At 47.3% G+C, this 26,909-nt stretch overlaps 2 protein-coding genes across 8 annotated transcripts in view; one reads left to right on the forward strand and one right to left on the reverse strand.

The window, feature by feature from the left end:
* The window catches only part of RIPOR3 (RIPOR family member 3), a 42,050-nt gene extending 19,224 nt beyond the window's left edge, over positions 1-22,826 (forward strand). For 5 of the 7 annotated variants that reach the window (XM_039563587.1, XM_039563590.1, XM_039563589.1 and 2 more), the window contains 20 exons: positions 1,955-2,101; positions 4,366-4,444; positions 4,823-4,846; positions 4,982-5,035; positions 5,741-5,890; positions 6,359-6,422; positions 6,795-6,838; positions 7,514-7,639; positions 8,813-8,958; positions 14,001-14,130; positions 14,502-15,086; positions 16,133-16,269; positions 16,530-16,662; positions 17,113-17,221; positions 18,359-18,523; positions 18,682-18,840; positions 19,620-19,822; positions 20,059-20,142; positions 20,991-21,081; positions 21,857-22,826. In XM_039563587.1, the coding sequence (XP_039419521.1) occupies positions 1,955-2,101; positions 4,366-4,444; positions 4,823-4,846; positions 4,982-5,035; positions 5,741-5,890; positions 6,359-6,422; positions 6,795-6,838; positions 7,514-7,639; positions 8,813-8,958; positions 14,001-14,130; positions 14,502-15,086; positions 16,133-16,269; positions 16,530-16,662; positions 17,113-17,221; positions 18,359-18,523; positions 18,682-18,840; positions 19,620-19,822; positions 20,059-20,142; positions 20,991-21,081; positions 21,857-21,954 (2,728 nt within the window). In that variant the 3' untranslated portion in view covers positions 21,955-22,826. Of the gene's footprint in view, positions 1-978; positions 1,077-1,954; positions 2,102-4,365; positions 4,445-4,785; positions 4,847-4,981; positions 5,036-5,740; positions 5,891-6,358; positions 6,423-6,794; positions 6,839-7,513; positions 7,640-8,812; positions 8,959-14,000; positions 14,131-14,501; positions 15,087-16,132; positions 16,270-16,529; positions 16,663-17,112; positions 17,222-18,358; positions 18,524-18,681; positions 18,841-19,619; positions 19,823-20,058; positions 20,143-20,990; positions 21,082-21,856 lie in introns of those variants that run through there. The other 2 variants (XM_019284502.3, XM_010396781.4) reach the window with 2 other exon arrangements.
* A 498-nt stretch (positions 22,827-23,324) lies between these two features.
* The window catches only part of PTPN1 (protein tyrosine phosphatase non-receptor type 1), a 31,600-nt gene continuing 28,015 nt past the window's right edge, over positions 23,325-26,909 (reverse strand). Inside the window, exon 9 of the mRNA XM_039563541.1 lies at positions 23,325-26,514. Within this exon, the coding sequence (XP_039419475.1) occupies positions 26,310-26,514 (205 nt within the window). The 3' untranslated portion in view covers positions 23,325-26,309. The remainder of the gene's footprint in view (positions 26,515-26,909) is intronic.

A 26,909-nucleotide genomic window follows, 5' to 3' on the forward strand; every position in this document is an offset into this window, starting at 1 on the left:
GCAACTTCCCCTCGGGTCTCTCAGTCAGACACACGATTTTGTGTTTGCCCACCATGGTCTCCACAGGAAGTCAATGTTATTACTTTATCTATATAGTGGGAAATCTGATACTTAAATTACGAGGTTCACAAGGGAAAGCAGCAACAGAACATTCAGCTTTTAGCTACTGGCCCTACAGGCCATATCAGCTACTTAACTTTCGTATGAAATGTATGAAAATGGGATTCTTCACATCAGTGCTCATATGGGCTGCAGCAGCCAGTGGGAGATGCTGAGGAAAAGGGGGAGTGGGAAATCCCAGCCTGTCTGTGTGCAGTACTGAGATGCTGCACTTCCACATGAAGGGAACTTATTTCCAGAATCTAGGATCTGCACTCCAAAAATCTGAAGGTAGATTCCAAAATGAAACAAAACCCAGGAGTAATTTGGGCTTTTTAATTTCAAAACAGCATTATCTTGTATCTTCTATTTGGTATCCTGCTAATTAGAGTACTCTAATGGAATTAGATGCTATTTCTTCTTAGCATGAAAGAATTTTAAGTAATGAGCCTTCTAGGAGACTCTTTCAACTGCTTATTGTCCAGACTGTCCCTTCCAGTGTTATTCCTGTTGAAACTCTCTCACTTTGCCTGGAATACTCAAAGATACATTATCATAATAAAGAAAAGTAATATTAATGTAAGGTTCTAATTTAACACTTATGTTCCTTGTTATAGGTAACCTGAGCTCCAAATGGTTTGGTTAATTAATACTTTACATTAAGGCATCATAAAAAACCAAGATAATCAGTGGTGTGAAGAAATTAAGTACCCAGTAATGTTTGGCAACACCTCGTTTATCAGACTTTTTGCAGAACAGATGTTAAAAACTGGAGTTAAGTGGAAATTTAGGACAAGGATAATTAAAGTAGTTACTCAAGGGCTTCTCTAATAGGACTGGGGACAGCTCTCAGGTGTGTTGGGTCTGGGCTTTAATCGCCCAGCACAATAATCTCCTTAGGCCTCCAGTTACATGCCTGGAACTGAAACCAGCCAGTTGTTAACTATTGAGCCTGATGAAGTTCATAATTTCTCCAGGTGAGTTGAATTTAGGATGGAAATTGTAGAAAAGGTAGAAAGCTGTTCAGAGAGCAGCTGCCTGGTTTGGCTTGCTTTGGTAGATGGGAAACTTCTTTAGGTAATGTTATTTTAGAGGCTTGACTTAGAGGGATTATTAACAAACCTGTATAAAAATAGCCAAGACTTAGGGGCGCACATAGATAGAGGTAAGCCAGGCAGGAATTATTTGCAGAGAGTTCATTTTCTGCTTTACAGTTGGCTATAACTGATGGTTTAGAGTGTTCCAACTCCTTAGGCTGGCACAAAAAAATTCTGTGTGGGGCACTTCTTGTAGAAACAATACTTAATTTTGATTTTGCAGTTGCTTTTAAGAGCAATTAGCTGAGGGGTTAGAGGCTGAAAAAACTCTTGGTAATTATATCTTGTATGCAATCTGGGCCTGGCAGTTGGCTTTTCAAACCTGGGGAGTGCTCTGAGCCATGGTTTACATGGATGCTGAGTGCAAGTGAAGAAATAGCAATTTCTAAAGGCTCTTTAGGTGAGCTTTGCCACTTAGACCTTGAGCAGGCAGAAGTTCCTTGCCAGCTTTGCCTGGATTGCAGGTGGCAGTGAGAGTGGGACTGCCCTGGCCCTGCAGCAGAGCTCCCTTCTGCGGGTGACCCTGGCTGTGCCCAGGCTCTGGCAGCTGCCCTGCCTGCTGGGCACACAGAGCCAGCACTGTGGGGTTTCTGCTGTCTGCCAGAGTGTGCTCAGGTGTCCAAGAACTTGGTAATTTTGAGTAAATGCACATGGGAATGGATAGAGCTTGTACCCTGGAAGTTCTGTGGCTCAGGCATTTCTTGTCTCCCAAGTGATGGGGTTTGCATCTTTCCTGTATTTCTTTTCTCTTTCTACAGCAAGTCCCTCAGCAGAAGTTCAGTGAGATCAAGGATGTCACTGAAACCCCCCAAGGCCTATAATTCCCTGCAGAAGGGGGCACTCATCTGGGATCCAAAGCCACTGCAGGTGAAGAAAATTTTTGAAGCTTTGAAGAAAGGACTTAAGTAAGGACTTTTCCAATATTGTAATTTGCCTTACCTAGTCATGCTGCTTAAGTCTGTGTGTCACTGTGCTCTGTCTCCATCTGGCATCTCCAAACGCATGTGGTGACTTCCCTAGGCCTGGGACCTTGTAAAACAAGTTTCATTCACTCTCAGACAGTCTGCTTGCAAGCAAAGTGCTCTGATGTTTTTGTTTGTTCCTAGTTAATTACACTGTAAAAAGTGACAGCGAACTCTGCCCATCTCCTGGGGAGCAGCTGAACTTCCATGAGGAAGGGAGGCTTTCAGGGCAGGGTGGCAGCATAGGGATGGGACAGCCAGACCTGGGGAGTGATTGGCAAAAAGCTTCTGGAGAGGGAACTGTGTGGAGTTTGCTATGACTCAAAAAGCTGACTTAAAATCGAGTCTGAAGATGAGGGTGTGCCCTGCAAAGGCAGAGTGGGGAGGCTGGTTCATCAACCACTTCTGTTTTCCTTCTGCTGATTAGTGAACACTGACAGAATGAGCTGCTCTAGGAGGGTTGTTCAGTGGGGGTTTTTTGGTTTTTTCTTTTTTTTTTTTCTCCCTCTTAATAGAAGTAAACTCTGGATTTCGAAAGTGCTCTGTGATCTTCAGGTGTCTTGTAACACAAAGGCCTAAGCAGATTCACCTGAAAACGTCAGCTTTTTGATTTCCCAGAATGTTCTATTATTACAGGAACTTCATTTACACCCTGCAGCTGCTATCAGAAGATAAAATACCTTCCCTTGGATGTGTAAACCCCACAGCTCTTTCTGCTGGCACCCTTCTAACAGTTCCTGCAGTGTGTTACTGCTGTCCTCCACATTTTGCTCCTGTATGCATTTTGCTCCTAGTTTGTTTTCCTAAGCAAAGAACATAAAATGCACTGTAGTAACACTTTATAAAGTCAGATGTGTCAAGTTTTCAGTCCTATAAAAGACTATGAAGTCTTAGCCCTAAAAATATCCACCAATGTCTTATTAGAGGATTTAGATTTAAAAGAAACAAGGAAACCAAATGTTTTTGCAGAGTTGAGAATTTATCTGAGCTTAGGGAGGAGAAACTATAAAGTGGATCAGAATTTGTTCCCAGTTTTGCAGTGAGTGCCACATGATCAGCCTCCTGCCAAAAGTGAGTGGCTGACTAATTGACTGAAGTAACCTACAGAAAACAGCTGTATCAAATAGCAATGCAAAGGCCAAATTTTAAGTAAATGCAGACTTAAGTCCACTCGGTGCTGGAGTGACTCGAATTTTTAGTACAGAACATATTTTATGTGCCTGTTTCTTTATAGTTGTAGAAAATAACTCTTTATTCTGTTAACCATCTGGGTGCCATTCCATCAAGCTGGTCATTCTAACATACCTAAATCTAAAAGTGATGAAGCCTTTCTAAAAGGTAAATGAATGTTCTTCTGCCTTCAGCCTTGGCTGCTTCTGCACTGAGCTCTTACTGGGCAGGTGTTAAGAGCAGACAGCTGAATGCTGGAGACGTGGGATGTCTTGGGGGACCTGGTTTTGGAACAGTAAGAAAATGAAATGCATCAAAGCAAATGTGAAGAAGTGTAGCTGTCTAAAATGAAGTTATTTTGACTGCTCGGAGACTGTCTAATAATGTAGCATTTACTAGGTGATTCTGGTTCCCTTTTAAACATTAAAGGAAAAAGTTACCTAAGTCTGCTCTGTATTAAAAGGAAAGTTGGATGAAGATGGTCTCAGCTGAAAAAGTTTAAGGCCCTGTGGAAACTCGTAAAGCATGCAAGCAACAACCCATGCATGCAAGCAACTCTAGAGAAGCCAGCTGGCACCAAGTGCTTCACACCTTGCAAAAAGAGTTCTCATTCTGGGAAAAGTAATAGTTGCATTAAGAAATTGCCTTAATAGGGTCTTCAGCTCAGTTTGCTAAAACGCTGAGTGGCATCGGCCCCACCTTACCTGGGCAGTGCTCCTGTGAGCTTGGGTTTGTAGTGCAAGTGTTTCATGTTGCAAGTCTTTGGCTCTCTAAGATGGAGTTGGTTGGTGAGTCCTTCCTCCTCAGTAACTGTAAGCAGAGGCTTCCTCAACAACTGAGCCATTCTGCTGCCTTACAGGAAGGGGTCACGCAGGAATAGTTAGAGGAATCTGAGAGGGAGATCTGTGATTTGTGTGTGTGTTAGAACTTGATATTCTCCTCCTACATCCCTTGTAACATTCTGCTGAAACGCCTCCCCAGAGAATCTCTAATGACCACTCTGGGACAATCTAACAGTGGGCTTGCTTTCTCTGCAGTGAATACCTGGAAGCACATCAGGCTGAGCTGGATTATCTCTCTGGTCGACACAAAGATACAAAAAGGAACTCTAGATTGGTAAGGTGTTTTTAATGTTTAAGTACTTAAATACAGTCACAAAAGTAGGTGCTTTCTCCCTCCAGGGACTCCCAGGGGTTGTCCAGTTAAAACACTGAGGTGGGATCCAGCAAAGCATCACAATCAGAATTTTCCCAAGCAAGGTAGCCCTCGTTGTGAGAGCTTGGGATTTCTCATTGCCAATATCCAGCAGTGTTCCTCAGATCATGTTTCTTTACTGGGCTGTACCTCCTTGTGTCTGCTCAGTGATCAGCGTTTACAATATTAATTTAGTGTAAATGAGGATGTCCTAGTGAGCCTTGCAGTATGTATGAAGGTATCATCACTGTGTACAAATACAGGTGCTCTCCTCCTCAGCCTGTGCTGTTTCTCTTTCAGGCTTTCTACTATGACCTGGATAAGGTAAGGCTGTTGGGGATGAGATGGAATGTTGCCAAAAGAGGAAAATGGGTGATTTGCTGTCTGCTGTGTTACCTAATGGCGCATTTAGGAAATAATTTCTCACATCCCTTTTTCTCTCTCTGCCCTCTTCAAAAGCAAATCCGCTCTGTGGAGAGATACATCAGAAAGTTGGAGTTTCACATTAGCAAGGTAAGGGGTTTATACCTTGTACCTGTAAGGCTCACACTGCTTTTTAAGTGATCTATCCACATGGAAAACACTCTGATTATAATTCATCTGAAGGGGAGAATGCTGGGGACTTGCTGAAAGCTGTAGCCACTCTTTTTACAGGAGGAGGGGATTTTTATTTATTTAATTTCCTGAATGGTTCTATTCAGGCTGAATGTTGGGCACGACCCAACCTGAGTTTTCCTGTGAAACCAGTTTGCATTCTCTGCCAGTTTATTCAGAAAATGCTGCTCTGAAGCCTGATGTGTTCTCCCCCCTTCCCATGAGGGGCCACAGGGGCATTTCTGTGTCTGCTGTCTGCCAGTGCTTCCAGAGGGCTGGAACCTCTCCTCTGGCACAGCTAACACAGCAGGGGGTTGAGCCTGCGTTGAGGGAATTGGTTTCCTGCTCTGCAATTTTTGTGAGCAAAGTGTTACTCTACTACTTGTCTTCTACTCTGGTAAAAGCAGAGCTGATGGTATTCCTGAAAAAAAAGCATGGGATATTGAGGAGCAAACTGTTGCACTCTGTAAAATGCAGGAGTTGCAGCATCCTGCAGTGCCCTGACAGGGGGTTTGGTTTGGTTGTTGCTTTTTGTTTTGGCCAGGAAACACTGCTGATGTTCCTTTCCAAAACGCCTTAACTATGCCAGGGTAATTCCAGCTCCTTCTTTCCCATGTTTGAAAGGTGGAAGAGCTCTATGAAGCTTACTGCATCCAGTGCAGACTGCGGGATGGGGCCACCAACATGAAACAGGCCTTCTCCCTGTCCCCTTCCACCAAAGCCTCCAGGGAGAGCCTGGTGGAGCTCTACAAGAACGTCCAGGAGTGCACAGAGGTAGGAAATCCTTCACACTTGTAAGCAGGACCTGACTGCTCCTTCACAAAGAGTGCACTGGGAGTTGCTGCTGGCTTTTTTTTTTTTAATGGTGTGGGTTAAAAGCATGTGTGAATAAAATGCAGGTACATTGTATGAAAAATCCTTAATACTGGGGTCTCTTATGTCTTCCACTGGAAGTGTGGGATGAGAATTGAAGTAATGAGCTATGCTATTTTTACAAAACCACTGATGGAAGGTAACTGACAGTGAGGAGCTCAAGGAGTTCCAGTCTTCTGTGGAAGATTTTATGTCTTACAGAATCCATTAACATTACTTTTATCTGCCTTTACTGGTGAAAATGTTTGTATGCCCTTTAAAAAAAAAAAAATAAAAGGAATGCAGTCCTTTAAAAGAAATGGCATGTGTGGGGAAGCAGCTCCTCTGCACTGCTGGGCAGTGCTGGTGACTGTGCAGTCTTTCTTTCAGGACATGTGCTTTATAGAGGGGGCATTGGAGGTCCACTTGGGAGAGTTTCATGTGAAGATGAAAGGTAGGTTCCTTTTTCCTTTCCTTCAAGACTCATCTGTTGATTTGGGGTTTCTGGGTAGCAATCTGATCCACTGAGAGTCCAGTTATTCAGTGAGATCTTAGACAGAATTTTGGTAAAGTTATTTTGCTCCAGTGCTGTAAAACAGACCTGCCATGGTGTTTTATACTTGAATACAAGGCTGACAGGCTTTCTTTCTTCAGCTCAATTAAATGTTCTCCTTTTAAGAGTGCACTGGGCTGGTGGGGTAGCTTCTGCTCAGAGCTGAGGACAAGAGGGAGCGCTACCCAGAGAGTCACTTGATTCATTGCAGGCTGAGGTGTTGGGGGGCTTTGTAAAGCTTACAAACACTGGGAGTTTTCCTTCTCTTTTCAGGGCTGGTGGGCTTTGCACGTCTCTGCCCCGGGGACCAGTATGAGGTGCAGTATATAACATGTATATTTTGTCCTTTCTGTTCCTGGAGTGAGAGTGCATGAGCAGCACAGGAGGGCAGGGGTGGAACATGGAGAGCAGGAGCCAGACTGTGATAAATCCACACTCTGCTGTGAGGAGAACAGAACATTGGCACACTCACTGTGCCCCTGGAAGCTGGGGAGGGACAGAGGGGATTAGATGTGATTTGGGTGTTACAGGGGCGTTTAAATGATGCCAGTGATTGCCTATCAAACCCAGCTGCCAGGGCTTTGCCTTCAGAGTTGCCCTGGAATCAAATAGCAGTGGCTGCCTGTTTCTTGGAAGTTTGCCCTTGGTGTGATGTGAAGGCACTCAGTGTCTCCCTGGGTGCTCTCCTGCTCCTAACCTTTCCCAGTGAATTCCAGTGTCCTGGTACTTCAGCACCACCCCACCTGCAGTGCAGTGTGGTTTGAGCTCCTTCTCCAGTGGGTGGGATGTGGCACTGGGTGCTGACTTCAGGGGTTGAAGCCTGCACCCCCAATTCCTGTCTCCAGTCTTCTGGCTGTATCCAAGCTCCCAGTGTACAGTGATCAAGGGAGCAGCTTTGCTTCCATAGAACTGGAACAGTGAGGGACCTGTGGACTGAAGGGGATAGTCTGGGACATGCTGGCCCAACAGGCTCTTTTCTTTGTGGTTTCCAGGTGTTTGTGCGACTGGGGCGCCAAAAATGGAGGCTGAAAGGCAAAATTGAGACTGATGACAGCCAAACGTGGGATGAGGAAGAAAAGGTTTTTATACCCAATCTGCACGAGAAGTTTGAAATCAAGGTGTGGTGTATAATGGTTGGATTGGAATCAGTGGGTTAACAGGTCTTCTGCTACTTCTCCCTTAGACCACCAAGGGTTTCTCAAAATTCTTGGTTTTCTTTCTCTAGCTATGTAAAAAATGGCAGTTAATCCATGTTCTGCCTAGTGAAGGGACATGACTTCTGATTTTCCTTTGCTCCTGGCACTGGTGACTGTATTAGTGCACCTGCTTTCCCATGTTCTGGGACCTGTGGTTGTGTTTCAGGTTTTTTGTTTGGTTGGTTTTCTGAAAAGGTCCTAGATCAATATCTGGGAATTTCTAGGATGCAGCTGGATGTGGAGACAGATGTGGATGTAGATATTATTCCCATCCCTCATGTGGATGTTAAGTACCTGTAGTACTGCTCTCTATTGGAGGAGAGAAATTCCTGTACAGAAAACCCACGCTTGGTTCTGGCACTGCCCTGGCAGGTGGGGTTAATCCTTGAGCAGCACTTGTGGGCTGCTCTGCAGCATGACTCCTGTCAGCCTGAAAAGAGCTGAGACTGAAGGCTGTGCTGGATCCTGTCCTACTGGGAAACTGTGCCAGTGCAGGCCTTTGGGCTCTGGCAGCCTGTTAAAGCAGCTCCTGCAGAGTTCCCTCCCCTGGCAGCAGGAGCTGGGTTACACAGGAGACACTCTGGCACCCTGCCAGCACTGCCTTTGAAAATGGGTTTATGAAGTGGTTTTTTACTTTTACTGCACAATGAGGATCAGGTGAGAAGTTAATTCAGATCCCTGTTTTACCATAATTGTTGTAAAAACTTGTGTAACTTTGTGTCACAAGGATAGTTTTACTCTTTTTGTCAGCTTATGAAAATCTGCTGATGAATGTCCTCCACACCTCCTGCTCTTTCCACTTTGTCCTCAGTAATCTTTGCCCAGTACAAATACATAGCAGGTTTAAAAATGGGAATGCTGTACAGCTCTGTGTGTGCCCAGCTCCTGGAACCCCTCCCCTCTTTGGCAGCCTCCTGTGAGATATTCCTTGTGGGGACAGTGGCTCACAGCAGTTTGGGAATGCAGAACTGAGTATCAGGGCTTGGTTTGTTGTGGGCCTCAGAGCAGATCTGACCTGGGCTGTTCTCTTCTCCATGCAGGGGATTTAGGATTGTCTGGTAAGATGGAATTGGATGTGTTTGTCTGTCCCTGCAGGTGACAGAGCTGCGAGGCCTGGCCACTATCCTGGTTGGGGTGGTGACATGTGACAGCGTCAACTTCTTCACCACCAAGCCCCAGGCGATCATTGTGGATATAACTGAGCTGGGCACCATCAAGCTGCGGCTGGAGGTCCTCTGGAAGTAAGTACAGCCTCAAACAGCAACAGCTAGAAAACATTTGAAATAATGAAAGGCTCCCAGGTGTGTCCCTGAGTTGCATTCAACATTTACCTCTTTCTATCTGAGAGCAGGTGCAGGGTAGAGAACAGCCCCATGCTCCCTCACAGCAACCCCTGGGCCTGATCTGATGGTGGGAGCAGGAAGAGAAAGGGACAGAAGCTGTTCCTATGACCTTTCAGCTCTTCCTTTGGTGTCCCCACAGCCGTGGGACCTCGCCAGTGGCCTTACTAAGCTCTCTGCTCCTCACAATGAGCATTTGATCTAACTCCAAGCAATGTATGTGTGTCTACAAAACATGAAAAATAATCTTAAAGGTGATGAAATGAAACTGGAAGTAGCAGTTTCTGGACACAATGAAAAAAATACACAGCTGAAGTTTTAGGACAGTCATTACCAAGACACGATCTGTTAAAAAAGCAGCTTTCCCAAAGACTTGGCACCTTCGTCTGTGTGCTGTGGGTAGTTATGGACACAAGGCTGTTTGTGCACTCCAGGGAAGCTGCTTACAGATGTCCTTTTAAATAGCTGAGCATTGTCACGGTGCCTGTGGTTTGTTAAATTGTTTTATATTTTAAATTTGTAATTTGATTTTTGTAGTGGATTAATGCTGTTATTAAAAGTAAATTCTCACTGTTGTGGACAGTGCACTGGCACTTATTCCTCCCTCCAGACTCACCAGCACAGGGTTTTGAGGTAGTTCTGTTATTTCTGCTTTATGGCACTGTTGTTCCACATTGAGAGAGCCATCTACAACAAATCAAGACTTTTTAACCTGTTTGCATTTGCTGTTGTCCAGGATTACACCAGCCCCTTAGTGAGGTGCCCAGTGAAATGGGGACACTCTCCGCATGTCCCTCTGCACGTGGCTCTCTGCAGCCTTGGCTCTTCCCAGCCCTGCATGGCCCAGAGGCCTTTGAACACCCCTCTGCTGTCAGGCCCTCCCTGAAAGGCCCCAGGCTCCCAGCAGGAAAATCAGAAACAGCTCTGGTTCCATTTCTGGGGCTGGGGAAAGTAAAGCCTTATTGATCCAGTACCATTTTCCGAGTGTCCCTTGCATGTGCAGTGGTCCTTGACACTTGTACCTGCAACTGGGCTGAAAAATGTGTCCCTGCCACAGCACCTGAAAATTATTTTCAAACACAAATCTCTTGAGGTCAGCAAGAAATGAACTCACCTTGGCAGAGTTTTGCCTGCCCCTGTTAATGATGCGTTTTCCTCGTGAGAGCTGACCATGGCCATGGTATATGGAGAATATAGAGTCTGGAAGAAACCACTTCTGCTACCTTCTTGTGAGCCCCCAGCAGTGGCACTGACAGTCCTTCATTCCCTGCTGCTGGATCTACTCCCTTCCTGTCCTCACTGGCAGGAACTTCAGAATTAATCATGCACATAAGCTGTTCTTACAAAAGAACTGGATGAGGAAAACCCCCTCCAATTCTGGGATATTGCACAGTTCCTCATAACCTAAATCCCCAAAGCAAATTGTATTTGGGGCAAAACTTTCTAGAAAAGTCCCATCCCAGTGCTGCTGACGCTCTCTGGCTGCAGTCTCCAGCTCAGAGTGCAGCTTTGGGCTGGCAAGAGGAGCACGTCCGTGGGATTTGGGACAGCATCACACAGCCCTTGGAGCTGGCAGCAGCTGAGCTGGGAGCGGGGCAGTGGTGACTCATTTTCTTTGGGAATTAATCCCCCCTTGGAATTTCTCAGTGCATGAGAGCTCCAGCTCTGTGTCTCTGCTGTGTTTAAGTTTCCTGAGATGCGTTGGGATCCCACCAAGTGGATTCTCCAGAGCATTGCTGTGCAGAGCTGGCCTCTCCTCTCTGACAGTCTGCTGAGGTTGTTTACAGAAAAGAGGAGCTTTGTGGTGATAACTTAGGGTGTTTCTGTTTTCAAAGATAGAGCACTCAAAGTAACAGCTGCTTTTTTCTCTGATTTAAGAATAACTAAACAAATTCATCTGATTTACCCAAAGTTCCATGAGGGGCAAGCTTTCAGTCTAGACCTGCTTTGTGAGAAATCCAAATGTAGCTCTCTCTTCTGCTTCTAAATGTATATTTTCTTTAAATAGGCCTCTGGTCTTCTGGGCTCAAACAAAAGTGCCTTCAGCTCCTTTATAGATTGTGCCATGAGGAGTGTGAATGAGCTTGGGACTGTTGCAGAACGGCTTTGTTGGCCAGTTTGGCAAAAGGCTTTGGGGTTTTTGCCAACCTAAACAACAGTCTGAATTCTGTCTCACATGCAGGATAAAGAGAGGGCTGTATTCTCTTTTCAGAACTCCAGTAGTGCCCTGCACTGGGATCCAGGGGGCACCATCCAGTCAGAACCACTCTGGTGACTGCTTTGAGCAGTGCTGGCCTGGCTCACAAGGGTTCCTGGAGCAGGAGCACAAAACCTTAAGGCAGAGTAAAAAAGAAAGTCTGGCTTTTATTTTGGGATGCATACCTACTGCCAGTCTTGCTCTTAGAGATGCAAGCTTAGGTGAAGAGGCAGTTCCTCCTGCAGGATCTTCGATGATCCACTGGTGCATCTCTGTGCTCTCACAGCTGGTGCTGAGCCAAGCTGGATAACCTGGAGCCTGGTGCTTGTTGGGCTGGAAAGGGTGGGTGAGACCCAACAACCACCTCTCTGCTGAATTGCATGGGCATTTTCCCCTGGGCTGAGTGGGTGAAAGAAAAATCTCATCATTAACAGTGAGTCCAGTCCACTTGACTAGAATTGGCTTTTTCTTGTATTAATGTAAGCCTGGATTCACAGGCTGAGCAGTGGAATTCAGGCAGGGAATTCTATCTGCCCATCCGGTCTGGGGGAATTGAATCCATGGAGTGGCTGGACAGGAGGGGAGTGATTAGGGCACAGAATGGAGACAGCAAAGATGATCAGATGTGGGTCACTTTGGATTTTTTTTTTGAATGGAGCTTTTCTCGCCCGAAAAGCTGTGGCTGGATAATCCTGTGCAGGCATGTGGATGTTGGCTGGGGAACATGGACAGGAAATGTGGAGCCACCATTTCTCTCAGTACAGCCACCCCCCATTAAAGTAATTGCTCCAGAATTTAAGGTTAAACAATGACATTCCTGCATAGTTTTTACCTATGGAGAGGTTTTATGTCAATGATTTCAGGAAGTGACTAAACAAACTGAGGAAAAGCCAGTGACAATTAAAGGCAATAGTCTGCTTGCAAAGTCTGGTGCATGACAGATCCCAGCTATGGGTTGCCTCAAACTCCAGCCTGTGTCTGGGGAGAGCCCACTCCATTTGACTGACTTCCTCTGTTTTTCCCTGGAATATCCACTACTGGGTTCTGTCTGTGCCAGAATGCTGGGAGAGATGGATTCATGGAGCTGTCCCAGTGTGATGGTTTGTTTGCTGGAGAAATGTGGAGGGAGATGATGGATTGTGCCCAAGGAGCTCAGAGCCAAGAGAAAATAGAAGCTCCAGAGCAGACCCCATTCCTGCTTTGCCCCTCTGCTCTGCTCTCCCAGTCATTCCTTGCAGGACCAGGAGCATGTGCTTGTCTGCAGCCAGCTGAAGAGCTGCATTTTTCTGGAGGCTCTTAGGAATTGCCAAAGGGGCAAAGCAGATGTTGTTTGTTCTTGTTCCTTTCCTAGAAGTGTCATTTTGCATTACTGCATCATTGTATTAAAAGCTAAAAATGAAAAAATCTGAGGAATGGATCCCTGTGCCTTTTGTTAAGAATGCCATGGGTAGGAGTAATTTGCTTTCATCAGTAAACACAGCAGGCTTTGGCTAAAAGGCTCTTGCTGTCAGAAACCCAATTTATTTCTGCCCATGAGTCAGTGCAGATGGTTGGTTGTGTGGCTCTGAGGAATGGGGCTGTGATGGAGCCCAGCTGGGTGACACTGGCTAATTCAGCCAATTAACCTGGTTTGGGGAGCTCCAGAGCATTCTCTCTGCTCAGGAAGAACACAGAGTGCTGCACTGCAGGATGCTCTGCAGAACTGTCCCTGTGCAACACGAGAAGCCAGAGAGAGTTGGGACTCTGCTCTTCAACTTTTGCTAGAGAGTAGAAATTCATTTCCCTGCAATTGATTAGTCCTTGTTATCACTTAGATCTCCTGCAATGTACAGCTGAATGCAGCCGACTTTATCCTGCTCTTTGGTTGTTGTATTCATATCACTGAGGCTGCAGATTTGTTGCAAACAATTCACTTTTTTCAAAATGCCAATACTCAAGTGGAAAAACAAACTTTCTTTTGGTGCCACAAGGAAACTCAGAAAGGAACAAAAAGTAACACATATAAAAACCGAACTTGCTTTACTTAACTTGAAATGTGTTCTCCTTCTCCTGGTTAGCTGAGTTGTATCCCAGGGGATTATTCATCCGAGTTTCCTTGGCTGCTTTGCAAAGAAGTTGAGAAACTAATGGCTGTGCTGAAGTAGGTAATTAGGAAGTCTTTGGAGCAGCACTTGACAAACTCTTGCAGACCTAAGCCAGTGTCCTCTGGGGCTGTAACTGGCTCATCCCTACCTGTATGAACCACAGAACTTGCCAAGTGGCACTGCACAGGCTTCCTCTGCCAGCCAAAGGAATTGTTTATTAATAGGTGAAGGATAATGAGGTTTTTTATTGGTTTTTCCAGGTGGTGTGTGCTCTGCAAGAGGGAAATTGGCAGTTCTGTTTTATTGCTTGTGTTGTATTTCCTTCCTCTATGGTTTTGTGCCTGTCACTGCTCAGTGCCAGGCCAGCACCAGTGTCAGAGGACAGAGCACCTCAACCTTTGGGACCATTGGACTCCTCTTCCAAAGACTCTGGCACAGGTTTCTGTCTAAAGGGTGCTGAGAATTCTGTGTACAAACCACAGCCTTCTTGCCTGTGTCTTTCTCTGCTGGAGAAATCAAAGATACTAGTCAGAGAGGCAGTTTCTGTTTCCTTTTATTCCGTGTGTTGCTGACTAAACGTCCCAGTTCAAACCCTACCAGCAGATAAACACCTCTGTGCTCTCTGCCCTCACTGACACTTGGGCCTTTGTTTTCTGCTGCAGCCCCTTCGACACAGAGAACCTGTTTCTGTCACCTGGAAGTACTGCCAAGTTTTCTGTGGGTAGCAGGAAGAGCTCATTGTACAACTGGACCCCCCCAAACACCCCCAGCTTCAGAGAGAGATATTACCTGGTGAGTTCATCGGGGAGAGCAAAGGGTAAAGCACAGACCCAGGGCTTGGTTTTTGGGTTAGATTAGACTGTTTAGGAGCACACCCAGCAATGTGGAAGCAGCACTCTGGGGCCTTTGCAGTTTATTTTGGAGCTTTGTTAACTTTTTCTTTTAACCCTTATTCTTCTGCGTTCTAGTTTGGATTTTGTAAAACATTTTAAAAACCCTCAACAAAACTCTGCTCAGCAGCTGGAATGGTGGGGATGTGGGTGTCTGCTCCAGTAATCTGTGGTGGGCATCAAACTGGGAACCAGGAAAGCAGAGTCCCCTCTCCTAGGTGGGATCTTGGTCTTTCCAGCTGTCTCCAGGCTCACTTGGGGATCTCTTTTCAGTCTGTTTTGCAGCAGAGGCAAAGCCCAGGGGATGGAGGTGAGGAAGGCCAGCCTCCCAGCATTCTGAGCTACTTGGCTGCCTGTGAGTTTGATGTCCCTGGGAGGAACAAGCCACACAACCCGGCGGAGACGAGCGAGGGAGATTCGTTCAGCTCGGAGGATCAGAAAGGGGCAGAATCCCGAAGTACAACTCCAGCCCTGGATCACAGGATGTTGCCACTGGTGATAATTCAAGAGACTGGAGCAGAAGAGCTGCAGCATCCTCTCCCAGATCACACCACTCTGGACATCCTGAAGAAGATTCCGTGTGCGGATGGATTCCCAAGTAGCCCCTCCACTTTTCCAAGCCGTCACAAAGGCAGGAGAGACTCTTTCAGCCAGGCCCGGAATCGCCGTCTGGCAGAGCAGGAAAACATGAGCCAGAAAAGCTGGAATGCTGCAAATGACCTCAAACCAGATGGACGTGCAAAGTCAATCGACAAGACTCTCCAGGAAGTGTTGAATTTGCTGAAATCGCGTGGCGAGGGGCAAGCCCAGCTGCAGAAACTGGAATGCCAGGTTTTGTCTGTGAGGGATAAATTGAAGGTAGGGTTGTGTTTTGCTCTCGGGAGGCGGTGCAGCTCTCCCTGTTAGCCCTGAAGGAGCTCCGTGCCGCTGCGGTCGGGTTGATTCGGGGCTGCAGCGGTGGCCCCCAGCCGGGGAGTTTGGCCACCAGAGGTCAGGCGGGGCTCGGGAAAGGCGGCGGAGCGCAGGAGCCGCCCGGGGCCGGGCGAGGGGGACGGCATCGGCAGAGAACTGCAGTCCTGCTGGAAACTCCGGGCTGAGCAGAACCTGGGCTGCGTGTCAGGGCCTCAGCATTTAGGTCTGCTTCGAATCTGTGGCTGTTTTTCAAGCCTGGTGTAGCTCGAGGTGACTGCAGCAGCTCATCAAAGCCCGTGTGTCCAGGCTCCCCCGGCTCCTGCAGGCGGGCCAGGCTGTCTGACAAGTCAGAGGGGCTGGAAGCACTTCTTTCCTTAGAGGAAAGGTGCTGGAGAAGAGCAGGCAGGGGCTGTGCTGCAGGTTTGGGAGCAGGAACACGAGGGCTGGGGAGGGAATCCAGGCTGGAGTAAGAACTGATGATAACATGACTGCCCTGGCCTCCTGCTCCAGTGAAACCCCTGGAAAAACAGAACTTAAAACCTAAACCAAGTAGTCTCAAAGCAGCCTTTCCAGGGGGGAGAAAGGTATAGGCCCCATGAAATCCACTATTGATATGAAGCTCTTGGATGCTGTGCTGGAATGCAACAGCCCCCTGAGATTGGTGCTTTGAGCTCTGAAACAGGGAATGAGTGAAAACTGTGTTAGTGACAGAGGATGCAGAGAACATCAGCTCTCACCAGCTTTACCAGGCATGGAGATAAAATGGAATCCACAGAGACTGAAATATTAACACATATTTTGAATTTAACTGCCAACATTATTTTGGGGTCAGAGCGCTGCACCGAGAGCAGACTTCCCTGATGTGTTAAGAATGAAATCAGAAAAACAAAGTGATTTTTTTATTAGGAATTATTTCAAAACCAGCAAAGAACAACTGCAAAATGGCTTGCTAACTATAAATTACAGCATTTCTGCTTATATTTCATTAACAGCTAAAGACACTTCATAAACATTCCTCTATGGAGAGTTTAATGGTGGAGACAGTGCTGGAGAGTTTTGACTTCTTGAACGCTGACTGCAGTGCTGACGAGCTGTCCTTGTTTGGGAGCGTAAGGACAGGCAGTGTCAGGTATGTGCTGCAGCACCTCGTGGGACAGGCAAAGGGGGTCCCAGAACAGGCACACTTGGCTGGGAAACAGCTGTGGTATCAAATCCAGCACAGAAAGGTGTCCCCATGTTTTTAAAAAGGGTTATAAAATGCAATTAAAGGAAATGCTGCTTTCTGTTCAAAACCACCTGGTTTCTTTCGCATCTTCCTGTTGAGACAGTACATCTTCAATTCTATTTAGTGATAAGACTTCTAACTCCTTTTTCCCCTCATCTCACCAGCACATACAATGACAATGTGCTCCAGTCCCTGAGCTGTGACACAAGACCAGAAGCACGAGATGTAACTACTGGTGATGACAACCTAGACATGCTGTTGATAACACACCTGAGGCTGTGCAAAGGTCTGCTGCAGGTACAGAGCAGCCTGGGGGTTTCCAGGGCACTGGCTGTCAATGCTGATTCTGATTACAGGAGAAGTTAATATGTTTTGTTTGTTTTATAATGGCACAGAGACTCAGAATGGAAATTGGGTACAAAAAATGCATTGTACATGTGTGTCCACACAGAATTTGTCATACAAACTCTGCTGCCTCTTTTCAGCCTCTGGGTTTTGCTGAAGCTCTAAGCAATACCTTTGTGCCCAAAGCAGGCTGCAAATGCACAGGCTTGGCTTGGGTAATGTTTAATGAATGAAAAACTGCTACTACAGGGAGCAGGTGTTTGATGGGCAAGGGGCCTTCTGAGAGCAGCTGGGGTTTTCTTGCTGCTCTTAAAAGTTGGATTCTAAGAAACAAATCCTCATTTATCTGGAGCTTGCTCCTGCCCTTGTTTCAGCTCCTGAGTTATGTCTGTTGCATTTCAGAAACTGAGGGCACCAAATGTAGCCCAGGTTGTCCAGGAGAGCATTTTGGAGGAAGTGTCAGAGCAGACGCGAGTCCTGGGGGATGTCCTGGATCTGTCTGTCGAGAAAAGTGAGTACCTGCCTTACTCCAAGGCATGCAGAGGTGGGAGAGGTGCACCCCTGATGTGTCTGCTTGAGCCTCCCCAGACCCAGAGAGTTTCATTCTAAATTCCTTAAACATTTACATCATTCAAGCAGCTCTTTAAATCTTGATTCTTAGAAAAAACAGGGCTCGTTCCTTGGTTCGTTTTTTCTTCTGCACAGAAGGAAAATATTTGGAGAAGTTTGTCTCAAAGAAAGAGTAGCTGAACTGGTCTTAAACAGGGATGTTGTAGATGGTGGAGTTTGCAGTCAAAGAGCAGCAGAGCAGCCTTAATAAAATCCTCTTTTATATCTGTGCTTTTCCTTGGCAAGCAAACAGCCCCAATTCTGTGCCCACTTGCAGGAACAGATTGGTGGGCACAGAATTCTATCTCAGGTCTTCCCACTACTAAATTCTTCCCTTGGCTGTTGGACATGAGAAAATGATAAAGCACAATGAGATGCTTGGAAGGCTTTTGTTCTCATCTTGGTGAATACAGCAGCAAGAATGCAAATTTTAGTTGGAAGCATTTGCTGCCAGATTTTATCCTGGAGGATGTGAGAATAAACTGTTCCCTGGAGCAGAGCTGCAAAGGGTCTGGTACCGTGTGACAGGGGAAGTGTGGGAGTCTGAAATGCAGGAGCTCATGTCTGGAGGTAAAAGTGAGGAGTCAAGGGTCCAAATGGGGAACCACAGGGTGTTGCTTCACGTGCCCTTGTGAAGGGTTTGAGAGCACCCTGAGGTCAGAGCTCTGCCCTGGGCAAGGAACACGAGGCAGGATCCCGAAAACCCTTGGCAGTGGCACCTCCTTGGCTGACAGAAGGACAACCACTTAAACTCCCAGAAAGTTTTTCTGGAACTGACTCAGATGCTGGGATAAAATGAAAAATAAGAGGCAGAATAGCTGCTGATGGTAGTTCAGGAGCTCAGCCCAAGCATGGTGACATCAGTGCTTGCAGGTGTGAACATTTGGGCAGTAAATGTCCCATTTTGAACAAAACCATCTCTAATGCAAATGCAAGTTAATACTGTCCCATGTCCAGATAGGCCATCTGCTGCCTAATTTCTCATGTAAAATCCCAAATCTGCTAGAGCTCACTGACTTTTTAAAATGTTGGGTTTCAGTTATTCAGAAGACTAAAAAGAAGAAGCAGTATCTGAAAATCTGGAGTGATCTTGCAGAGCCCGGCAGCAGCATCTTGGTGACCTCAGCAGAAAGGTTCCGCCATGCACTGAAATACACAATGATGCTCAAAGTGAAGGAGAAGTACCCCAGCCACCTGGAGACAGGTACCACATGAGCACAAGACCACGCTGACCTCATTTCAGTGCAGTGCTGAAAATTGTCCTTGTGCATTTAAAAAACCCCAAACCTCTCACTTGTTTTCAGCAGCTTCCATGTAACCAACCTACTGTCTTCTCTTTGTCCTACTCCCTGTTCCCTGCAGTGCTGCAGAGGCTGCTGGAGCAGATCCTCACCTGTGATGGGTTGCTCCCCTCTCCCTGTTTCCAAACGGAACCGGTTACTTTGTTCCAGTTCTATCGTTACCTGGAGAGACACCACATTGCCAGCCTGGAGAAGCACCTGGCAAAGCTCGCTAAAGAAGGTAACGGCAGCGCTTGGCTCCTCCTGGCAGGGCTGGTGCCCTCCAGCTTCCTGCTCAAGATACAACTCCAGAGCAGGAAACAGCCCAGCCCTTGCACTGACAATTTGTTTCCATTTTATTTCCTCTTATGACCATGTAGTTTTCATCAGAACAGGAAAAACATGCTAGACTCCCATATCTGACCATGTGCAAATAAACCTCGTGTGAAGGTTGGGCTTATCTTAAGTGCTCTGAAAAGTGGGTTCTGGGATATTCTGAAGCTAAAGCAGACGCAAAGTCAGGAGCAGCCTTCAGCTGGATCCAAGGACTGAGTGCAGCCTGTGGCTTTGGTTCACTATTGCAGCTGGACTCAGACACAGAAAAGAGCAAAAAAACTGCAGAGGTTACTAATGTGCGTTTTGCAGCCTGAGGCAGCCAGTGCCTCACTGGAGTCTTGTCCAACATGTGAAAGTACTTCAAAACTTTCTCTGTATTAGAAAAGAATTATTTTAAAATAGTCCTGGTATTGGCTGCATCTTCAAGCTTGTATTGGATGCAGAGGACTCCTGGAGGGGCACTAAGAGCCTGAGCATTGCTCTGCTGTCCCAGCCTGGGCACGGGGACAGGGGCAGGGGCAGAAGGCAGGGCCGGCAAAGGGCGGCTGTCCCGCTCTGCTTCCTGCCACGCTCGGGTCGTCACCGGCCGGGAGAACAGCGTGTGGCCAAGGGCACCGGGCTGGGAGGGTTCGTGTTCCTCGCTGAGGCGTTTCCTTTGGGTGAGGCTGGGTCCTTTCCCTGCAGTGATGCTGATCGAGGAGCTGCAGTGCCCCGGGAGGCTGAAGACGCTGAAGAAGCTGAAGGGGAAGAGGCTGAGCAGGCTGCAGCCGCTGCCGCGGACGCTGCGGCTGCTCGGGCTGCTGCAGCTGGATGAGAACCACCGAGTGAGCAAAGCGGCCACGGCGTGCCTGGCCCGGGCCGCCGGCAGCGGGAGCCTCCGGGCCCGGGTGAGCGCGGGGACCCCGGGAGCGGCCCCGGGAGCGGCCCCGGGAGCGGCCCCGGGAGCGGCACTGCCTCCCTGCCCTCGCCCTAGCTGGGAACGAGCCCTAAACACGGCGGTGCCCCAGTGATTTGTCTCTGCCTCTGCTCCGTTTCACGGGGGTAAAACCGCTCCTGTCGCTCGGATTTGGGTGCTCGATTACACTTCCGACTTTCTGTTTTACTGTCCTCTTTGCTCATTCAGGCTGTCTTGTTTTACACCGATGTTTTATCTGACTGTGACGCAAGACTCCAGCAGGCTTCGTGTCTGGCTCTGAAGAACCTCAGGGTGAGCGCTCCCAGCTCTGCTGCTGCTGGGCCAAGGCAGGGATGCGAAGTGTGTCCAGCTGGGTTCGGAGCTGGGAGGGGTTACTGCGACTGGGCATCACCGAATTCTTTGGCTGCCAAGGTTCCAAACTATTAATGCCATTATTCCCACAGCAGCAGGAGAGGGAGCTGTGGGCACCTGGGAGGGTTTGGTCAGCCAGGCACAGCACAAGCAATGTGTGAACGCCTGTGGTATTGCCAGCGGTGAAGGACAAAAGGCAGTGTCTGACTGGGGACATCCAGCACGTGGAAAAATGAGCAAGATTTATGTATCAGTCAGTTCTAAACATTTACCTGTAGGAATCTGAAGTTAAATCAGGGGGTGTTTTTAACAATAGCTGTTTAGAGTCAGAAAACAAAAGTACTTTTTGCATTGCTATTATAAGAAACAGCACAGATTTAAACCTTCCCAACAGCCCTAAGCTGTAACAGGTTTGCACACAAAGTGAACTGATGTCTACAAACAGGGACCCACACAACAGCAAATCAGGGCCTTAAAGTCGATTTGCAAAGCACCTACTGGGATTAACCCTTTCAGTGACAGTCCTGGTTGGGTGGTACTGATAAAATGGTCCCACTACAGTGACCTGTACCCTGGAACTTTTGCATGCCCTAAACCAGGAGAGAAGGTAACAGAGGGGAGATCATGTCAGGAAATGTAACTGCAACCCAGTATATTGGGGAAGAGAGGGGTCCTGGTGGAATCTGGATGTCAGAGGAGATGAGAGTTGGTGCGGCTGTGTTGCTTTGTAAAAATGTCCATCACACTGCTAAAAAGCTGCTACAGCAAATTTTTCTTTTCTCCAACAGGCTGTGGAGAGCATTGAGCAGGTTGCCCACTTGTGCCAGTCTGAAACAGAGGAAGTCAGGAATGCAGCCAGGGAAGCCACACTGTCCTTTGGTAAGGCTTTTGTACAGCTTTAAAATGGTCTGAAAGAGTCATGTGAAATAGTGCAGGACCAGGAGGGGCCTCAAGTTCAGCCTGAACACATCCAGGACAAGGGAAATATGTCATGAACAGCTGTTTCATACCATGGAGATAAACTTTACATCACATATAACAGCCAAGGGCCCCCGTTGAAGTTTATAGAACCAGACCAAGGAGATCCTGAAGGATTAAGTGCTTTAGGAACCACTGAACCTTTTGAAAAGGTCGTAGATAAGGACTGAAGGTTTTATGCTGGTTCATTGTTATTTCACTGGAATCCAAGTAGATTGACAGTGGAGGTGACCTGATAAAATGTCAGTGCTCCCCATCTCCTACTGCCCAGTATTTGTGCTTCTCCTGAGGGCTCAACAGGAGGAATGCTGCCAGAGGATGACCAGGTCATGCAGGAGACAATCATTTCCCTGTTCTGTTGTCCCAAACCCTACCTGGATCCATGCTTAGTTCTGGGGATCTCCAGCCTTGCCCCACAGAAGCACTCAGGCTCATGAGCATGACAAGTTTTCCAGCTGTGCTGCTCCGAACTGTTACTCATGGAAATAGTTGCAGGAGGCCTGATTTTCCATGGTGGCTTCTAGCAGGTTTTGGAAAACTATTCCCTGAGGGATGTGTGTGTCACTATTGAGTCCTTCCTTCCAAGCAAGGCCACGACAGGAGTGTCCCCAGAGGGCCGTGTTCCTCAGGGGCTTCCTGCCTCTCCCTCAGAAGGGGCTGTTTTCTCTCTTCACAGGGGAAAGAGGCCGACAAGCCTTTGAGAAGATGGACAGGATCTGCTGTGAACTCAGAGAAACAGCTCAGGAGGCTGAGATTGAAATCACAGTGTTTTAGTAGTGGAATATGAGGAGCTGGATCCCATTGTCCTCACAGCCACACGGGTACCTGAGGGTTTGGTTTTGTCCAGTTTCCTTCTGTTCTGTCCCTGCTGCCTCCTGCCCCAGGAAAGGTTTATTTCCAGAGGGGACAGTTTGTGGTCTCCATGATGCAGCCTGGAATGTATTTTCTCACTGTCTCTCAGCATATGATGAAATACCAAGTGCTGGACAGATGAAAACTGTGGATCCAGGTTTTAACTGGTGTTAAAATCTCTATCTTGCTGGAATTAGCTGCCCCCACTCCAACTCTGTCCAATATGATATATTTTCCCAGGAAGAATTTTATTAATCTGGCATTCCCCAAGGAGAGAAATGATCACTCTCCAACAGTCCATCAACTGCCCTGCCACCAGAACAAATCCCGCAGCATTGCTCTGTGGTTTCCTTTGCTTGGACAATTTAGTTGCAGAAGGAAAATCTGGTACTCTCTGAGTCACTTTCTTTGGGATTGCTGCTGCTCAGGCCAGGTCCAGCAGGGCCTGACAAGGCTCTGTAAGAGGTGTCAGTGCTCAGCAGCAGGGGCTGCAGGGGATTTGCCTGTGCAGGTCTGACTAAGGGAGGGGGGCAGGTTTGCTTTTTTAAAATTCTGAATTCAGTCATAGACCAAGACTTCTCCTCCTCATCCACCATGGTCAGGCTCATCCCCCAGCCCTGGCTGGCAGGGTGCCCACGGGGAGCAGCCTGGCTTCAGGTGCAATACTTGAAAGGGTTGGGCTCGTGTGTACATATTTTTATATATATATATATATACATAAAACTTTTCTATTTGGTATTTATTTGTTGGATTTCATACTGTTTTCTAAAGTTCTAATAAACCATCTGAGACAAGTTCTTGGGAGTGTTTCCTACTGCTGTGCTTGCAGTCCTAGGGACAGATAAGAGGCACTAAACCCTCAAAGGACAGGGCCCTGTCCTGTTCTCCTCAGGTGAACTCTCCCCTCCAGTGTAGCTTTCCTTAGAAACATAAACCAAAGGTAAGTACTGGAATTCAAACACCAGGATGTGCTGGCTGCTGCTGCAGCAAACAGGGTCAGCACCAGCTCCTGCCTGTTCTCAGCTCCTGCAGAAACCCACCAGGGTGCTTGAGTTCCTGCACTCCTCACCCTTAAAATTTAGCTGGTTAATGTGAAAGACCAGAAGAGGGAAATGGAAGTGGCAGGGAGAGCTGGGGTCCTTGTCTCACTCTTTTACTGGTCCTCTGCCTCCAAGGACGTTCTTACAGTAACATTTAAAACCCTTTATGATCTCCCCCCCCCACTGGCCCCCATGGGCATGTGGGTCAAGCAGGAGCCCATGGATCCAGCCAGAAGCAATACCACAGTTGTGTGAGTTCTTTAAAAAAAGAGTTTTATTGTTACAACTAAAATGAGAACTGAAAACTTGTATGGGAGATTGAAAAACTGTACAGTTGTACTCTAACCTGGGAGGCCCAGCAGCGGCTTACACAAAAGACAAGATACCTGAAACTGTATTATACCAAAACATTCAGCTTTTTTGTTGAGTTTTTACATTTTTTTATAAAAGTTTATTCTATGGCAATCTGTAAAAAAGAAAGACCTGATGAGTAAATATTTGCTTAAGGCAGATAGCAGAGCAGCTCACTAACTTTCTAACGAGTCTAACATGGATGTTTGTCCATTTCCAAGAACAGGTTACCCAACACCCCACTGTGCTACGGTATATACACCCCCCAACTACCACAGACAGTACAGGACAGCGAACAAAATGGGCACAGCTCAGGATTCCCAGCCCTGCCCACACCTCCCTGGGCTCGGGGCACAGTCACTGTGTCCTGGGGCAGGGTCAGAGCTGGGCCTGGAACACAGGAAAGAAACAGGCAGGAAGAGGATGCTCAAAGTTCTTCTGTCAGCTGCAGGAACTTTGTCTGGGTAGAATCCTTCGCAATTGAATAACTCTGTATTCAAAGGAAGGATCCTTTGTTTTCCTGCCATACCTAAGATTTAAAATATTCCCTCTTGGGAACATGGCCAGAGGTGGGTTGGGTTTGTTTCTTTCCCAAGGTGTCCCAGTGCCAGGGGAGGTGTGGAAGGGCTGCCTGAACTCTCTGGAATGTCTGTATTACACTCACTCAGCTGAAAGGAACATGCTACCACCGGGCACACGGAGCACACGGGATCCCACGGGAAGTCATGCCAAGGATTAGGCGAGTACATGGGCTCTGATAAACACCAATCAGTCCAGTGCTGAACAGAGAGACTCAGCAACACCCTCTGAACCACAGCCACTAAGGATCAGGTCATGCAAATATCATTTGGGCACATCAGGAAGCAGGAATATAAGTTCTGTCACCTTTCAAGCACGTGGTGTTTCATCGGGACACCGCAGACTTCACATGCACTTTAATACAAAGGGGTACAAATGGTGCCTCAGGGCAGGGTCCTGCCCACGCTGCAGAGAACAGTGGGGACAAAGCAATCACAGAATGTATCTTAAATACACAGATGAGCCATTATATATTACCATTTTTCTATACTCATTTTTCCTGTTTCCAATAATATAACTAAATATTGACTGATTACAACATTCCTCCTTTCAAGTACTGGTCTGACCAACAGTCTCACAGGTAAAGGATTGATTCCCAGTACTACCTGAGGATTTATTATTGTACTCTTGAAAAGCCCTTGATGCAAGCTTAACAAAACACAAAATAGAAGTAACTCCCACCCCCACCCACCCCTTCACCTACTCACCCACTGAAGGAAGAGCTACACCTACAGCCAGCTTGGCAAAAATAAATATGGAGTGGAGGGACTCCCCTGGGCTCCTCCACAGCGAGGGCTGCACTGAGGGCTGGTTAAGTGCTATAAATCTAGAAAGACTTTAGAAATAAAAAAAATCAGTAACACTGCTGCAGATCAGCTGTCACGGGGCAGTTCAGTCACTACAACTCCCAGGAGTGAGTTTGCTCCTGTCTGCACCATGACACAAGCAAAGAAATCTTTGCTATTATTGTTTCAACTATTAATAATTTGGTACTGCCCAGAGGAACAGCACTGGCTGCTTGGTGCAATGCTGCCTTCCAGTCCCAGTCCTCCCCCCACACCCCAATCCTCCCTTACGAGCACTTTCCCCCCGGAGCCCTGGCTGCTGTGGGATCCCACGGGGCTGAGCCGTGTCTGCCCCCCAACTGCAGCCAGGACTGGAATCTTTGCTTTGAGCAACGCTGGCATCATAAGCCAAGGGATTTGTTCAGAGCCCAGCACGGCTCCTGCTGGGCTGTTCTGGCTCAGGGAAGCTGCCCCAGCAGGGATTGCTCTGGATTTCCCCAACGCTTCCCTGCTCAGAGCCCCTCGCCAGGGCCACGCTGGGCCTGAGGGAGCAGCTGCAGAGTGAAACTGCATTTTACATTCCAAATGCTGAGGTTTAAGGACTGGTCCTGCCACGGGCCATGGGCATGGCCCCACTGCTGGTGGACATGGTTTGGTTGAATTTCCCTTCCTGTTTCTCTCCCTCCCCTCAACCTCTCCCAACCCAGAATATAAAAGTAAAAACAGCTTTAGAAAGGATGGTGCAATGTAAAGAGGCATATGTGCAAGTAGAGTGCAACAAAAGTCAATGAGGAGATACACTTAGTAAAGAAAAAAAAAAAAAAAATCAAAGAGCTGGACATGTTGGGATACCCTGAGCAAATGCAGAAGCCTGGTTCTATCAACACAAGTAAAACAATCAGCTCTTTAGGAACAGTTATGCCAAGATTAAATATATCAATACCACAGGCACTGCCCACAACTCAGTCTTTAAAGATGAAGCAAGTTAAAAAAAAAAAAAACAAAAAACAAACCAAAAACCAACCACAAACACACCTCCCCTTCCAAAAGTTTACATTCTTCAGGTATGTGGGTTTCTTTTTCTTTTTTTGGGAATTTGTCAATGTAAGTCATGTATTTGGTTACAACACTTGGAGAGTACAAGCAAGTTTCACTTGTGCCCAGTTTTTCTGAAACAAAAGAAAATGAACTGGCTTTTTAAAAAAGGCTAAAAACAACAATGTGTTGTAATTCTATTAGTTAGTTTAAAAAAAAAAAAAAAAAAAAAAGGAAAACAGACTATTTGGCATTTTCTCTGCTCACTCCTGAATATTTCAAGGCCCTGAGATTACAATATTATGTTCTTGGGACCACAGGGCTGGATAAAACCCTAGTGCATCAATTCTCTCGTTAAGCCCTACCCAAAGTTCTGGCCTTTCCCCCTAAATCTACCTGCTCTGAGCCAAGGCTGCCCTGCCTCGAGTGGCTCCGAGGAGCTGAGCACAAGCCGGGAGCGGCTCCCGCGGCGGCTCCTGGGCACTGGTCAATGGAAACACACCCTGTAGCAGAGATAAGCTCCTGCTGTGAGGAAAGTGAACATGCAGATATTCACTAGGAAGGGCTTCCAAGTTGCCACCACGTTCTCATCCTCCTCCTCCGAGTTTTCCTTCACGGACTCTTCCTGGTGGGGCGAGAGCCGCGGGTTCTCACCAACAGTTCTCCTCCGGGGTTCAGTGTCGTGACTAGTGCTGAGGACAGAGGAAGGGACACTCAGGGCTGGGTAGGAACAAATATTCCATGCTGGATTGGCCAGGGAGAAGAGGAGCCATGCAGGTGCTCCAAGGGCAGGGAACACTACAGAGTTGGAAATCTCTTGGAGCTGCAGCAGCCACCAAACACAGCCTGTCTCCAGTTAGGACACATCTGGCTGTTCAACAGGGGTTTAGGAAGAGCTTGGGAGGATTCCGTGCCCTTTGAAGAATAACCACCACCTGCTTTTATTGGTCATCACAAATCTGCACCAAGACAGGCAGTGAACAAACCCAACTCACATCTACATGCAGTCAGGGGAACACCAAAGCTCTAAAATCGAGCACCGGCCCAGAAAGCCAGAGAGGGATGGAATGTGGCTGCTCGTTCAGCC

The sequence above is a fragment of the Corvus cornix genome, chromosome 20, assembly GCF_000738735.6.
Source record: "Corvus cornix cornix isolate S_Up_H32 chromosome 20, ASM73873v5, whole genome shotgun sequence".
In the NCBI taxonomy this organism is placed as follows: domain Eukaryota; kingdom Metazoa; phylum Chordata; class Aves; order Passeriformes; family Corvidae; genus Corvus; species Corvus cornix.